General features: G+C 34.7%; 1 protein-coding gene across 1 annotated transcript in view; it reads left to right on the top strand.

Annotated features, from left to right (window-relative positions):
* The window catches only part of slco2a1 (solute carrier organic anion transporter family, member 2A1), a 109,739-nt gene that overhangs the window by 57,561 nt on the left and 35,026 nt on the right, over positions 1 to 17,152 (top strand). Inside the window, exons 2-8 of the mRNA XM_039762359.1 lie at positions 1,549 to 1,686; positions 1,769 to 1,931; positions 6,417 to 6,653; positions 8,376 to 8,474; positions 8,900 to 9,045; positions 12,751 to 12,823; positions 15,507 to 15,671. Coding sequence (XP_039618293.1) covers positions 1,549 to 1,686; positions 1,769 to 1,931; positions 6,417 to 6,653; positions 8,376 to 8,474; positions 8,900 to 9,045; positions 12,751 to 12,823; positions 15,507 to 15,671 — 1,021 coding nt within the window. The remainder of the gene's footprint in view (positions 1 to 1,548; positions 1,687 to 1,768; positions 1,932 to 6,416; positions 6,654 to 8,375; positions 8,475 to 8,899; positions 9,046 to 12,750; positions 12,824 to 15,506; positions 15,672 to 17,152) is intronic.

Raw genomic sequence — 17,152 nt, forward strand, 5'->3', positions numbered from 1 at the left:
GACTTCAAACTTACTCCTTTATGTTTTAAAATTCTTTTCATTCTGTCTTTAATACTCCATCTTGGATTATGAAATTATTTTCAATGCATGCCTACTGTTCAGTGGTGCTACCTTCACAGCTCGGCTGTATTAAGTAGTCTGAATATTCTCATATTTTCTGCTACATCTCAAACACATTAATTGTGGTCTCTAAACTGACTTGGTATGACCAAGAGTGAATGTGCTTTGTAACCATCCATAGTTTTATTATAAATACAACAGAAACAATACTTGGATATATGCATTAATTTCCCAGTCATCTTAATCAGATTCAGATTTATCATATGCTGGTACCTTTTCAGACTTCATTAGTTGCAATGCAGGCACCAGCCCTGGATCGGGTGCCAGTCCAATACAGCACATATCTGCTTACACTTCCAGTTTTGGTATGTTTAGAGTCTCCAATTAACCTAACCAAGCTCAACAATGAGGCTGAGCTGCACTGTTTAGGGCTGCTTTCTGCCTTGCGCTCGAAGCTGCTTGAAGACATTGTTTTCCACTATTTTGGATTGGACTGAGCTGTTTTTTGGAAAACTAATCAATGCATATCTTGTACAGTATTTATTTTCAACTTACTCATCTTTATCAGAGCTGTGTTTTAGTATTTGTTGAATTAAATATGTTTCAAATATGTTAGAAAAATATGTCTAATTGTTGGTTGACTTTGCAGGTAAATATACTTATCATTGTTGACTTTATGGTGTCCCAGTTTCTACTTCTGAGTTATCTTCTCATAAATCATGCTGTGCCCAGTCATGGTACTTAGACTGCTCTGTTTTCAGTACTCCTCGTACTTATTCCATGTACTGTGTGTTATTACATTATTTAATTCCTTCCAGATTTAGTTTAATTTACTTTAATTTTGCTAGCTTCTTCCCTTCTTAGGTTGATTTACAATAACCCTGCTGATCTGTGAGTGTTTTGCTTTTTCACAGAAGTGTGATCTAGAGTTGAAATCAACATAACTTATTCACAGATCTTCAGTGTGCTTTCTAAGCTTTGTGTTTATGTCTATTTCATTTTTCTTGAAGTGGTTTATTTCTAGTTCCTTTTCATTTATTATCATGCATACAGAACACAATGAGATTTTTACTTGCATCTCCTACAAACTAGTAACAGTCATATAACTCAGACAAGAATGAAAACCAGACCATACTTTACATACTTCATCAAACAGGTCCAGCAGAATTAGGTATGAAACATACTGTACTTACTCATTAGAAATTTCTGTGATAGAAGACACAGCATTAAACAATTTGATAAATTTCATACTGCTGATTCATTTAGCATCCATATTCCAAGAATAAAACTTTTAACAGTGAACATGCTTAATTAGTCAAAATATTCAGCACAAAAAAAATTACAATTTTCAGCTTGTTGTTAGTATTAAAACAGGCCTGTTTGCAGATTTCTTTGGGCCTGTGTATGTCAATTCAGACTATGGATTATTTCACTTTAATCTTTTGTTTGAGTACAGTACGAAACGTTTTTTTAATTTTGTCTTTGCAGGTCTTTGTGTTTTTTCATTGCCTTCTTCAGCTGTCTCAGCTTCTCTACAGTTCCTATATCAAGAGCACTATAACTACCATTGAGAAGCGATTTGAGCTGAACAGCTTTTCTTCTGGTTTTATATCAAGCCTTCATGAGGTGGGTAAACTCATAATCAGGATTTTAATTCTTTACCTCTTCAGCATCTTCAATTGTTTAACAAGGACTTCATTTTTTACAGGTTGGGAATGCAGCACTCATTGTGTTTGTGAGTTATTTCGGCAGTCATGTACATCGGCCACGAATAATTGGAATTGGTGGACTCCTTATGTCAGCAAGTGCTCTTTTACTGACTTTACCACATTTTTTGTCTGAGCCATATCAATTTTCTTCCATTCCTTTTGGTAAGAGGAGTGACTGTCTATTCTTCTTACTACATCAAAATAATTTCATAGAGACCTTTCTTAGATATGCTGTATATTTACTGATTTTCAGAGTACATTTCCACTGTGTTGACTGCATAAAAATAAAGCTGTACTGTAATGTCAGTGCAATAAAAAATAATTTTGTCAAATGTTCAGCAGAAATACCGATTAATTCCATCCATTATCCAATCCGCTATATCCTAACTACAGGGTCACGGGGGTCTGCTGGAGCCAATCCCAGCCAACACAGGGCCCAAGCAGGAAACAAACCCCGGGCAGGGCGCCAGCCCACCGCAGACCAATTAATTCCACTTTGGATAAATATCTCTCCCACTATCTGGGAGCTTGATTTAGTATGTTTGATGAAGAATCAATGCTGAAAAACATTTTTTATTAAAAATTGAAATTCAATAGTCCAGACCCTTTTACGAATGTGTAACTGCTTGTTTCTAAATATCTAAAGGCTTGCAATACTTATAGTGTGTTGGCTACCTAAACCAATCTGTTGGCTGCTGTTTTTGTGGTCAAATGAGTGAATATGAGTTTTTCTATTATTTTCATGCATGTTATTCAGAAACTGAGCGGCTCTTTTTATTGAATTAATTTTATTCAAGTTATTTTGAATACAATTTCATCACATAAATTTGTACGACTATTCATGGCCTAAACCTGCATACATTTGCTAAGTTTTAAGACTTTTGTTTCATTGTTCTTTTATGGTACTGTTGAACACCATTACAAGACTACGGGATGAGATGCAATATTTTATTTAAGTAATTCATACAACTAATACTTGACTAAACAACAGAATTTTCTGAAGCAAATAAAATGCATGCCATGATTGTAAAAAAATGACTTTAGTAATACCAAATTTATCCCTAAGAGGTATAGGCGGCACCTAATGGTTCTCTGGTCTGCTGTTGAACTCAGAAGTGATTCCTGGCCTTACCGGAAGATATTTGGACAATTACAAAGTAACATCAGGCCACATACCTAGTCAGTCTAAAGTTAGAAGAAGTCCAGGTTAGATGCCAAGGCTCAGTGACAGGAGAAACAGAGTCCAGGGTTAATAAAAGAGAGAGTCATGACATATTTTGTTTCTCATCTTTTTCTTTTTTTGATTGAGTTTTACCTAGTTTGTCCATCCCTTGTGTGTTTTCTTTTAAAGGAAATTCACACCTTGTGATACATTTTATCTGAATCTGTCTAGGAACTATTGTGGCTGTGAATACATTCAAGGAGGGCCCTCTAGATATGCAATGAACAGTAGTTTTTGCATAAGGAAGTACATTATATTTAAGGAGACTGGCCATGCTTACACAATTTTAGTTGTTTACTCTGCAGTGAAATTATATGAGTAGTATTTACTTTGTTAGTAAATTCAATTTTCAAAACAAATTATATCTATAAGTATTTTTCAATCTTTGAGGTTAAAATGCTTCTCCTTCTCTGCCAACGTTTGCTGTGCTTGTTGGGGCAAAGAATATCTGAAGCCAATGAAGGGCAAAATTTCTGGATGATTTCCAGATGCTATTCATTTTTCTTACCAAAGAACAATGCTGCTTTCCGGACGAACATCTTTTAGAAGTTGCGATAATGGCGTATTAGACCTTCGATTTGATGGGAAACGTGGGTCAGCACAGCTGGGAAATCTGGAATGCTTTGTTGAGAATGGAAGACCTGGCAGTGGTCCTATTTTCTTCAGATTTAAAGCCATGACTATGAAAAGATTATTTGAATTTGAAATGTTACAATAGGAAGAGCATAGTTTCTGAGAAACAGTTTAAATGATACAACATTATCCAGAATGACATTGGAGTAACCTTAGACAGAGGAAAATGATAACAGAGAATTGATGATGGAATAGCATTCTGCCTTGAACATGATGCTGCAGGAATAGGCTATGAGACTGAATTATATGGGTTTTAACTTGTATGTATGTATGGTGAATTCAGTCACTCATTGGCTAAACTGTATTTAATCCATATTTGTTTCCCAAGTGAACAAATGGCATGATCCAACTATTGTCTGATGTCTAAGCCACTCAAATGTAAAATCTAAAGCATTGTACCTGCTCTAGAAATGTACTTTTCAGGGTGGATTTTTCAATCTATTTTTAACTTTAAAAGGAGCAAGTGACCTTAACTAATAAAAAAGAAGCACACTTTTATAATTATGCTAAACTGTTGTCTGCTCCACAGACAGAGACACGCACAAATGGCAAAATATACACATGTCCTTTCCACCCAATTATACCCACACTATTCAAGAATTTCAATGAAATAGCTATATACATGGGTGACATATAACCCAGTGGTTAGTTCTGCTGCCTTAGGGCTCCAGGGGTCTATGTTCAGATTTAGGCCTGGGTTCTGGAAGTTTGATTATACTCCCCATCTGTGTGGCATGTACTCCTATTTTCCACTCATATTATGGTTTTTTGATACCCCTAAATTCCTTACACTCAGAACTTGTGGGAAAAGCTCTACCATCCCAGGAGCCTGTTTGATGTTGATGCTTTTTATTGTATTGAAAACGGATTTGAAAACCTAATAGAAGCAGACTAATTTGAGTTTGCTCACTTATTCATGTCCCTAATATTTACAGACAATACTTTAAACTTTGGGCGGCACGGTGGTGCAGTGGTAGCACTTCTGCCTCGCAGTAAGAAGACCTGGGTTTGCTTCCAGGGTCCTCCCTGTGTGGAGTTTACATGTTCTCCTCGTGTCTGCGTGGGTTTCCTCCCACAGTCCAAAGACATGCAGGTAAGGTGCATTGGCAATCCTAAATTGTCCCTAGTGTGTGGTGGGTGTGTGTGCCCTGCAGTGGGCTGGCACCCTGCTCAGGATTTGTTCTTGCCTTGCTCCCTGTGTTGACTGGGATTGGCTCCAGCAGACCCCTGTGACCCTGTATTAGGATATAGCGGATTGGATAATGACTGGCTGACTTTAAACTTTGTTTTAGAGTTAGTTTAATTGCTATTATTAATGAAACTTTTATAATTTGACACATTGTATGGGAAACATGGTATTGTTGAAATTTCCATACAAGTCTCTTCTATCTCAGTGATATTTCACATAATATTGATTTATTCCACTCATGTGATTGATAAGTAAGTAGGATTATCACAGACATAGCTGTTTAATTAAAGATCAAACAAGTGACTGACATAGAGGCCTCATAAATTGAATTTCTCATTTAAGAAAGATCACATAAGTTATTTGGTAATATGTAGCAATATTTTAATAAAGTGCAGTATATTTTGTAAGAAGATGGCATGACTAGGTATAGCAGTGACACAGTGCTAAGTGCTACTGCCTCACAATTAGATTGCAACTTGGCTAACTTCTCACTGCGTGTTTTTGTAGGTTTCTTTTCCACATAGTTTGTTTTTTCTCCTGCGTCTCAAGGAGTATGCATGTTTTGACAGCAGAGTTGTGTGGTATACTGGTACTGAAAAAACAATTTTTTAATTTACTTATTTGGCTGACCCCTTTATCCAAGGCAACTAACAACATTTGAGATACAACTGGTTACATTTTTTTTTCCAATTGGAGCAATGGCAGGTCAAGTGACTTTGCTCAGGGTCACACAGTATCAGTAGCAGGATTTGAACCCATAACCTCAGGGTTTGAAGTTCAAAGTCTTAACCACTACTTTACACTGATTGCCTTTTTTAAGATACCAGAAGTAAATGTTTGCTTTGTACTCAACTTTTCTTCTCCCTTCGACACGCAGTAGAGTAGGCAGAGCAAATCCTGCTGGCTTTGATGCAATCAAGATTTCATGGTGACCACCCCAAATGCTTCCCCTTGATATGATAAAAGTTTTCACAGGGGACACCCTCCTTCCTTTGTCGTGATTGGGAAATCATGGGGACCTCCAGCCCCCCAACCCCTCATTTCTTTGACACACACTGGGAAATGGTGCAGGGTGCTTCGCAGCGACAAAACACACCATGGAGGCATGCACTAGAGATATTGGAGTAAGACGCGCTGGTTTCGGACATTTCTGTTATTTGTCTTGGAATTGTTTTGGTAGTGGTACTAAGGTCCAAAAGCTGGTATCAACACCAAAGTAAACATGTTAATACCAATCCAATAGTATTGGATAGCTGGTAATTCTAGTTGTGTATGGTATAGATGTGCATGTGAGTGTGCCTTATGATGAACTGGTGCACCATCCACATCTAGTTCCTGTCTTGCTCTTTGTCCTGCCAGTGTAGTCTTTGTTGTCTACTACCCAGAACTGGATTCCTTGTATCCACAAAAATGATGCGTGAAGAACCTAACTTCTTCAAGGGCAGAAGCTCAATGAACATCAATGTTGATAGGATGAATAGGGCTGGTGTTGAGAGTGATAGTAAAATATTATGACTCATAGTTAATGGGACATTTACAATTAAAGAAAAAATTCCAAATGTGTACTTTTATAATACTGAGGGTGTGATTTATTGTTCTACAGGCAACAGTAGCAAGTCACAGGAACTTTGTCAGTGGCGGAGCAACATTTCCATGTCGCTGGCTACCCAGGCAAAGTGTGACCAGCAACTATCTCAGAAAGTTAAGGAGACAAACAGTCTTTGGATGCTAATGGCAACTGCTCAATTGCTTGCTGGCGTTGGCTCTGTTCCAATCCAGCCCTTTGGAATTTCTTATGTGGATGACTTTGCAGATCCAAGAAATTCAGCATTATACATTGGTATGTACAGTAGATATCTGATTCTCTCTCCATTTTATCATATCAATTAATCTGCAAAAAAAAAAAAAACCTACCAGCTAACAATCAATTACTGAGTTTCACATGCACTGTGATATGTTACACATGGACCTTCTTTAAAATGTGAGCTTGACCTCAAGAGAAACCGAAAGAATTTTGGGGAGAAATTTCAGTAACTCTTTTACTGTGATGCAATGCACATGCACATAGTAAATGTTGAAAGGAAAGTATGGCTGGCATGAGCATAATTAACAGGTTTCTATATGCGTCATATAATCATTTGTTGCTCATGAGGTGCCACTATTTATACTTTTTGAAAGCAAAGCCAAATAGTTTCATAGGGGCTACTAATGTCAAAGTTTTTGAGCTCTATCATTAAATTAAGGTAAGTAAAATTGAGTCTCCCTTGTCTAAATGCGTACTTGCAATCCTTTAACAGGCACAGGCTCTCTGACTTTTCATTTTTTGTATTCATTCATTTTCATTGTTTTCAAAATAATACTGCAACCATGCTCTGATTTCCTGGATTGGCATAATTATCTTTCTCCGCTGTAAAAAATTGAAATATCATAGCATCAACACATTTTATTGGAAATACATTTTGCAGGTTTTTAAAAGTCATTGTCAAAGCATTATATTTGAAAGTTTACTTAAACTGTACATCTTCTGTTTCTTAAATGTTTTTCAAGCTGATCTGCTGGATGAACTTGATATTCTACTCCTCTTGTCTACTACCTCACTTTAAATTTTTACTTGACTTTCATTCTCCCAAATTTTACCTTATGTTTCATGTTTCTGTAGTAGATAAACCTTCTTTTGCTACATTGGCATATTGGCTTAAGACACTTCTATTCATTTTACTGCTGGATTTTAGATGTTTTCCAATGAAGCATATCAAATTGCCACTTTTCAAATAAACTACTTATTTTGGGGCCAGAGGGTAGTAATCTTGAACTTGCAGTTTATATAACTCATTTAATAGTTGAGTCATGCAACTGCATATATTCAGGTACTAGTAAAAGATCATTTTATTAAAATGCTGTATTGCGGCTAGCGTGTAAGTGATCGTGAAAAATGAATGGTCCAGTGATTTAATTTGGAAAATAATAATATCTTTCCACAATTTCCTACCTCCTAGTGCTTCTGATATTTTGGTAAAATATTCTTAAAACATACGCAAAGGACGGATCTCAGTCCTGTAATGTATTATAGTTGTTAATCTCAAAACGGTTTCTTACTAATTCTGTTCACTGTAGCTGCACTTATGTTTGGCAGCAGTAAGGTAATAGAAACTCAAAAGATAAGTGTGTAATATGATTACATTTTTAATAATTACTTTATATATATATATGCCTGATATACTATTTAATTCATTTAATAAACTCAATTAATACTAAATTAGTGAAAAATCTATCTTTAGGGCTTTCTCTTGCTTTGCACACTACATGTGGAAAGCATATTTTATGAAGCATTTACCAAAAATCATTCAGAAAGGTGCAAAAAATAAAAAATCAGAAAAATTTTAAAACAGTCTGATCATACCCACAGTAATCTTGTTAGTTTGGAAGCAAGAGTTAGTTGAGTGAATTATTGTCCTGACATGCCTGCTGTTTTCCACCAGTACTTACTGATTATTTAGTTGATTTTAAGCACTGTAATTGTAGACATTTCTTTATTCACGTAATCTTCCTGGAATGTTTTCAGCTATACTATTCGCTGTATCAGTTTTTGGACCCTCCATTGGCTACCTGATGGGCTCTGGAATGCTGAGGATCTACGTGGACGTGGGTAGAATGATACCAGGTGAGAGATGAAAAGGTTACATGAACTGGACAATGTTTTTTTTTTATTTTATCTCTTTATGGAAGACTCTTAACTAAAGTATAAATTTTAATGTAGAATTTTTAATACAAAATGTGCTTTCCTGCTTCATCCTAGGTGTACAATAATTAAACTGGATTTGATATTTTGGGTAATTTGTGTAGAAGCACTTTAGAAATAAAATATACCATGCAAATTGAAGAATTACCATTATTTGAGTAGCTTAAGGCTAAATGGGTATCCATATGGTAGGACCTACCTTTGTTTCACTCGGACTCACTAAAACATAGGTGCCATTAGCAATTTTTTTTTGTCTATCTGCCAAAATTTAATAATTTACCAGAACACAGATAGACTAACCAAATTAAACTTGTTGTGATTGTTTATCTTTTTCTTTATAACTTAAGGCTTGCCAGTTTTAACCCCCAGAGACCCTCGCTGGATTGGAGCTTGGTGGATGGGCTTGCTGATATCATCTGGGTTTCTTGCCATTAGCTCACTTCCATATTTCTTTTTCCCTCGAACGATCAGTAAAGACACTGACACATTGCCAGTAAGCTTGGTTTAATTATGTTATTCGTGCATTAATAAAGAAATTAGTTTTTTTTAGTTTGTCAAACCTGGAAATTGATATCTAGCTGTTTATCTTCTGGGAGTTTGAGGTTGACTGCTTAACTTTTACACATAAACATATGTGATGTTAGATGTAACTCCTAAGGAATATACCTGGAAATCAGAAAGCTGATTGCAAAATCTTCTGTCACTTGATGTCACTTGGCTGACCCCTAGCTTTATAATTTTCTGTATAAATGTATACAGTATGCACTGAGTAACCTTGAATGTGTGAATTGATTCATGATGGTATCCACTAGGAAGGTCTTAGGTTTGTTCAAATATAAATATTTTATTTTCAAAATGCAGTTTGTCTGTACCAAACACAATATCCCTTATTACTGTTAACCTTAATAATATACTGTGATGCTTTGTTATTGGAATAATGTCTGATATTACAGATATACTGTATATAAATGATCGCACATCCTTTTTAGAAAGGCAAAATAATAAAATGGTAAAATAGAGATGTAACATTTGCAATTTTTTAAATCAGTACAAGTCTGAACAAATGAAGGAGAATTAATAGAAGAAATACATAGCAGGGCTGTACCTACACATTAATTTTGGTGGTTTGAATTGGTTTTATTTTGTGAGGTATATAAAATGAAGCCAAAGTGAATAGAACTGCAAATGAAATGATATCCATGTTAATGAATGCTTTCAAATAAGAATAGAAACTTTAGTTAGTAACAAGAAGGTGTGAATATCAAAGTAGATGGATGTAGCAGTGTTTAGTCTACCACAGTGCCAAAAATAACAACTAAACCAAGATTATAAATAAAAACAACCAAAAGAAAAAATTAGTGCACTAGTAATTTCGTACATATGGATAAGTACGCAAATATTTACCTTTTATTTTTGATCATTTTCGTTTACCGGTAATTCCTCCCTTAGTGTTCTTACTTATATATATTTTTTTAAATAAATGGAATCTTGTTATTAGCCTACAGTAGTTCCGGAACCTGGTATAAATACTGTCAGAATGGAATAGCGTCTACAGTATAATGCTTAAGTATAGTTTAGACTCTTTTGGTTTCAGGTTATAGTGCCTCATAAGTGTCCTAAGTGTCCTATTGGTTGATTGTTTGCTTTTATCTCTCTCTCTGTCTCTGACATTCTCTGCTCCTAGCAGAACTGTCATCTGTGACTTGTCATGGAGCACGTTTAAGCTTTTGAAAAAGATGTTTGTTTGCAGTGTTTGAATAAAATTCCTGTTTTCTACAACCATCTGTGTCTCTGTGCAAATCTGTGACCCAAGCGTGACAATAACTATAGCTAAATTAGTCGGGCATTGCCTTTCAGGGCTCTCCTATTTTGCATTTGGCACACACAGAATAACACTCCTACTGTAGAGGTCATATCTAGACCAGAGCACAGTACTTCTATACTCATATTTATGCTGTTCTTATTTCTTTAGCTATTGTTCCGCAATTTGTGCTCAGTTAAGGCTTTTTTGTTACTGTTACTCCTAACTTCTCCTAATTGGATTTACTATTTATGTAGGCTTATTTAATGACCTGTGCCTGTGTTTTCATAGTCCTTTTAGTCAGTGTTTCTGCCTTTTTATTGTGAAACTCGATGTTATCAGTTTTGCATTTTGTTCAGCCATTTTTCTTTGTTTATGATTGCTCGTGCACTGACTTGAGCCAATACTTACTTTTCACTTAGGTGCCTGCAACTTAACTTTAGGTCCTTTGTAAACTGCACTACACCAGTGTCATTTCACATGTGTTTGTACTTGAAAAGTTCTTAAGTGCATGCATGGCTTAAGGCCCAGTTAGTGGCTAAAGTTTATTGATATGAAACAAAGGGTGTCAGTCTGGCTTGAACGATTTTTAACTTTGCAAAAGCTTGATGGTGGTGTTCACATCTCTTTTTATTTAGTTTATATTTTTGATGGAAACATACATTTCGACAGTTGTATGACTTTCACTTATTTTGCCTTGCTTCAGGCTATAAATCACTCAGTGTCATACTTCTTAATCTCTGTTTGCTGAAAGATCTGCAACTGTGGGAATGAAAACAAGATGAGGTAATCCTAGCATGAGCCCTCAATTGATCTTAATAAATAATGAGACTTTTGTTGCATTATACCATAGGTTTTAAGTTTCAATAAACAAAGAATTTATTCATCTTCCATTCACCTGGCAATATTATAGTTATTTGTAGTAAAAACCTCATAAAAAGGATATAAAATAACTTATGTTTTCCACTAATCGGAATACCTAGAATTAAAGATTTTTGTGTAAAAAAAATTTTTATAAAAAGAAGGAATTCTAATCTGCTAATTAACCAAAAAACCTGTACTTAATAAATACTTCAGAAAGGCAGACTAATCACAGTATTACAACAAAATAAATTTCATTGTGCTTTGTCCAGATATATTCTGCATAATGAAGGAAACTGGAAACAGGTGTGTGAGTGAATTGATATCAATAGTTAATATGTAAACAAGTTTATTGAAATAAAATTAAGTGTACCAGCCCCTTCAAAGTGGTTTACATCAAACATACAGCACACCACAATGTTTCAACATTGGTGTGTCCTTACCTGATCTAGAACACATACAGTATTTGCACTATTACTGTCTTCTGTTATTCTGACCAACAAGTAAGTGAAAAAAATAGTATGTGTGTATTTATATTCAATGGTCATTTTACTAGGTACACCTGGCTAATACTGCCTTTTAGACCCCCATTGCAGAATTCTTTGAAACATTCCATAGGGCTGTGGATTTATTCTGAATCAATAGTGTCACACAGTTTCTGTAGATTTTTAGCCACACTTTCAGGGCTTGAACCTCCTGTTGTAATGAATTCCAAAGGAATTATGCTGGATTGAGATCTCATGATTGTGCAGTATATTGTACTAAACTGAAATACATTTCATGCATGTAAAACCAGCTTGAGATGATGCTGTAATATCCTACTTGAAGTGTCCATCTGAAAGAAGATAGACTGTAGCCATAATGTATGCACATGGCCACCAACAAACCTTAGGTACAAATTCAAATGATAGTCATGATAGTCATTTGTATTAAGAGGATGTGCTAGCTCTGTATGAAAATAAGATTCCTTTAAAACAACAACTAAAAAGTTTGAGACCTACCATATGTTTTTTTTCTCAACAAAAGAGAGAGAGAGATTATATCTCTCAGATGGCCTGAAAGTGTCTAGGAACTTCCACAGGAAGGACTGGAGAAAGTTTTTTGTGATATGGAAGCCTCGTTGGCAGGCTTAGTGTGTTGCTGTGACTCTCATCAGGATAAGCAGAGTAAAAGCAAAGTAAAGTGAGTTGCAAAGCCTAATTAGAGAACATTATCTTGTGTATAAAAAATAAATAAAATTAATATAACTGGGAAAATCCGAGGTGCTGTTTTAGAAAGGTTTCAAAGTAGCAACCTGGGTAATGTTTTCTTTTTTGCTACTGTTTATGTGAAATATATTTTAAGTGACTTTTTCTACTTATTTATTGGTTTAACTTTTTGGTTTTCTAATTATATTTTGATAGTGTAGAAACTTTAGAACATTTGGTAACACCAGCTGCAGTCACGAGAAACCTAGAAGTGATTGGTCTATGGTATTTATTTATTTATTTATTCATTCATTTATTTATTTTTTTGTTTGTATGTTTGTTTATCCAGGGTGATAATGAAAATGCCATACTTAAAGACACTTTAAATAGAGATGAATCTTCTTTCTTCAGCTTCATTCGCAGTAAGTCCTTTTATTGTTTCCTTCAACATATAGAAAGGCCATTTCTTTTGCAAGTGTAGACAGCCCCATCTGCCTATCTTGAAAGCAATTATTACTTTTTAAAGTTTCACTCAAAACTCAAACTGAAGGATTTCAATCATCTGTTTAAGATTCTCTTCTTCTCTGACAACATGTACATATGTGTGTATATGTTTGTACAGTATATGGGTTAGTGAAAGGCTCCATCAACTGGCATCTGTGAAGGAAAAATGGTATTTCCCATGCTGATAAATAAGTGAAACAGCAGATTGTTTTCAGGGACATGTTTGAGCCATAAAGATGACAGAAACTACAAAGCCTGTTGTGGAATATTTCACATCATTTGTTCATAGACTACACTGATACTTGGTTTGTTTCTTTTCAAAAGGTTTCCAAGACACCATTTAAAATCTAAACAAAAAAGCTAAACTAATTCTCTAAGTAACTGTTTCAGTTTCCTATCATCTTCTCTAATGGCAGTATTTCACACCTACTGTTTTTGTGCTGACCTCTATGTACTGTAAGAATGTTACTGTCCTCTGTATAGATGACAGTAAAGACCCTATAATCCCATAATGTGTGTTTTCCTTTTACATCATACACAATCAGAAATTGCATCTTTTACCTTCTTTTTTCAAGGTGAGAATGTATATGTATATTTATATTTCTATGTATACCTGTGTGTATGTATGTATTTTTACAGTTGGTTCAATATTAGTTTTTTTACACTGATTGTCTGTTAGTCTCAGAACTGACTTTAAAATTCTGTTGCTAGTTTTTAAATGGTTACATGGGTATGCTCCTGTCTGTTTATCTGAATTGTGTGTTTTAAACCTGCCATTCAGAGAGCTTAGATCTCTTATGATCCCTCGGACTAAGTGTAAAACTAAGGGGGACAGGCCTTTTGCAGCTTCTGCACCTTGTCTGTGGAACTCTTAACCTCATTACATTAATGAGTCACCTTCAATTGAACTGTTTAAAGTGAGATTGAAGACTCGTTTCTATTCTCTAGCTTTCAGTCCTTCACTGATACTGATGGTTTCCCTACTCTTAGTCATATTCTTTCTTTTTCTTTAACTCACTGTTGGCTGCATTTTGTTTTATTGTACTCTATTTCTATTTATTTTATTGTATGTTTTAATGTAAAGCACTTTGGCTACAGTATTACTGATGTTGTTATAAATGTGTTCTATAAATAAATTGACATTGATGAACTGACATATACATTGACCTGTACTTTATTTTTTTAAAGTACAGTATGTGCATTATATTTGTATATTTTTATGACACTGTGTGCTATGTAAGAATTTTTAATATAAAATCATATTGCAGCTTGCACGAAACATTATTATAATACTCTAACAAAATTTGTTTTCTAAGATGTTTTTGGCTGAAATATTGTGATGATGAAACTCTAAAGTCTTTACTTTTGTGATAAAAGTATACAGCCGATGAAAGACAAATTAAATCAGTTAGTAAATCTTAAGAGGAGAATGTTTACTATTCTTCCTCAGTGGTAAGTGTAATAAATTGAACAATTACCCCCAATGATTATGGTTTTATGAGTAGCTGTTGAGTAATTTTATGATCTGGAGATAAAAACTAATTGAATCTAGTGATATGAGTAGCAATATTTTTGTAATGTTTGCAAGAACAGTGGAGGGCGAAAAATGAATTAGGATAACAGAGGCCTTCAATAACATTAATTATCTTCCTAAGGCAGTGTGTGTTATATATGTTCTGAACACACTTCACATTTCTCTTGTGTCCTGAGCTGATCAACTACCATACCAGGCTGTTACACAGCCAGCAAGTATTAACAGCACTGGGCAACCATAGATGTTTATGAGCATAAATGGAGATGCACAAGCTTTCCTGAGATGTCTGAGGAAGTAAAGGCACTGGGGAGTGTCCATGATAATAGCTAAAATGTGTTATTCCCACTTTGGTTTGTAAGTGATGGTGACTCCAAAAATGTTTGAGTTGCCGATCCTCTCCCTAGCACACCTGATTATGTAAATGTGAGTGTCCTCTGTCTGCTTCTTTTTGAAATCTATCACCAGTTCCTTGGTGTCACTGACATTTTTGTAGGTGGGACACTAAAGTTTTTGGTAATCATCTTTGACAATATGTTAAATTCTAAGCCTATAAATAGTACTCTTGCATAGCAGTCTTTGGTATCCAGGTGTGCCTTGATGGTATGATTAACAAGGAATATGGCATCCTTTGTGGATTGGTTGAGATGATATGCAAACTGAAGGTGGTTAAGACTATCAGTAATATTCTGTTTAATGTGTCCCAGCAACAGTCTCTCAAGTTAATTCATCTCTTCATGAGTGAGTGTTACTGGTCTCTAGTTTTCAGACACTCCGTTTGTGTTTTTTTGATACAGGGAGAACTGTCTTTTTAATGCAGGTGGAGGCCACAGTAAGATGTTAAGGATCTCTGATTGGCTGCAGCAGTTTTCTAACACCTGTTCTGATTTGCCATTTGAACTGGATTGTTTCGTGAATGGCGACTCACTTTAAAAACCTTCTTGTATCATCAGCAGAGACAGTGAAGAAAGAAAGTGCCTCAGGCACAGGAGACATTTTGATATTAAGCATAGATTGTTTTTATATGTAACTTACTCTATGTAATACATCATGCTTGCACTCTATTTCAGAATTCCCACGCATATTTGTGAGGCTGCTGTTGAATCCTTTCTTTATGCTTTTGGTCCTGACTCAGTGTTGCTTCTCTTCTGTAATTGCTGCACTGGCCACATTCCTCAGTAAATTCCTCGAGAAACAATATGGTACCACAGCTTCGTATGCCAGTCTATTGATGGGTGAGTAACAGACAATTATTTATGTAACAGTAGATATCTTAATAATTGTTAATGAAAATAATTAGAGAATATTTAAGATTATTGAAAATTTTTTGAGTTATGAACTTAGAACACCTAGATGAATATTTGGAGAGAACATAATAATAGAAACTTCAAATATTTCTAGAGAAATATTGTCATACCAGATATTTGAACATTAGACTATAAAATAGTGTCTTTCCCATTTAAAGTTTTTATATAAATGAATTAGTGTAGTGTGAGTCATGTTCGGCAAGTGGAGAGTATTTTGTCAAGAGTCAGAGAGATAAGTAGAAAAGCCAGTGGAGGTGTTTTTGGTCACCAAATAAACACTTAGAAGTGTCCTTATGGCCTGTGTGAAACCAAAACTCAAAGCAATGTAAATGGTAATACGATTAAATCCTGAAATTTCTTTAATTGAAATTCTTTATTATTTTGTGAGCACTTTCCCCTTATTTATTTATTTTTTTTTTTTTACAAAAGTCCAGATAAAATTCTAATGTGCAAGTGATATTTAAATTAATCGTAGCCATGATAACCGCTTATTACTCACCCAAACACATTGAACTAAGAAGCTGGTGATGCCATCAGCTAACGACATCTAACAAATGTAAACAAAACAACTATAAAATTAACTTAAATGGTTGAAATGAAAAAAGTAGATCCTGTCACATAGCCCATGGAGGTCTGATATGTACATATGTTGTCTTTGTATAATGTAAATATTTGAAAGAATCAAGAACAAGAAATTGTACCAGGTAGTGCATGTTAGTAGATCACATTCTGTTAAACTTTATTTTTACTTTTCACTTTTCTACTGTTGCTCATTTCAAACATGCCAAATTAAGCTGTCCTCGGAGGAGAACTTTCAACATAAGTCAGTGTCTGACCAAAGTCTGTTCTAAAAATATTAACAGTTGTGGAACAGCAGACACTGACAGTGTACAGGCAGCCTTTACAGTATATTTTATTAAAGAAACTTTGCTTCCTGCTAAACTTGGCATACAGTAACATTGTGATTTAGAGTCGTCGACAAAATGCATGTTTTAGTTTGCTGTGTTTTCAGCTACTATATGTTAAGCCTCTTGAATTGCAGTGTTGTGGTTGAAATTATATTTAATGTTGCATTTATTATGATATTTTTAATGTAATGTAATCTTATCAAATCACAACCAAAAATCATGTAAGTGGCGTTGCAGTATGTGTATAATGTAATTGTGATAGTGTACATTTTTCAGAATTTAATACAAGTGTTTGATAAATTTAAGCAACAAAAGGAAACACTTTTTGTGTATTGAAATCTAGTTTTAGTGCTAGATATAGAAGAACTTTGGGTTACATTAAAGGTTACAGTAAAAGCTATAGCCTTGCAATTTAGTAATCAAGTTTGTATTTTAATCATTTGTTGATTTACTATTATGAAAAAAAAAATCTTTTTAAAATTTTTTTTGTCAACCTTTATT

The sequence above is a fragment of the Polypterus senegalus genome, chromosome 1, assembly GCF_016835505.1.
Source record: "Polypterus senegalus isolate Bchr_013 chromosome 1, ASM1683550v1, whole genome shotgun sequence".
In the NCBI taxonomy this organism is placed as follows: Eukaryota; Metazoa; Chordata; class Cladistia; order Polypteriformes; family Polypteridae; genus Polypterus; species Polypterus senegalus.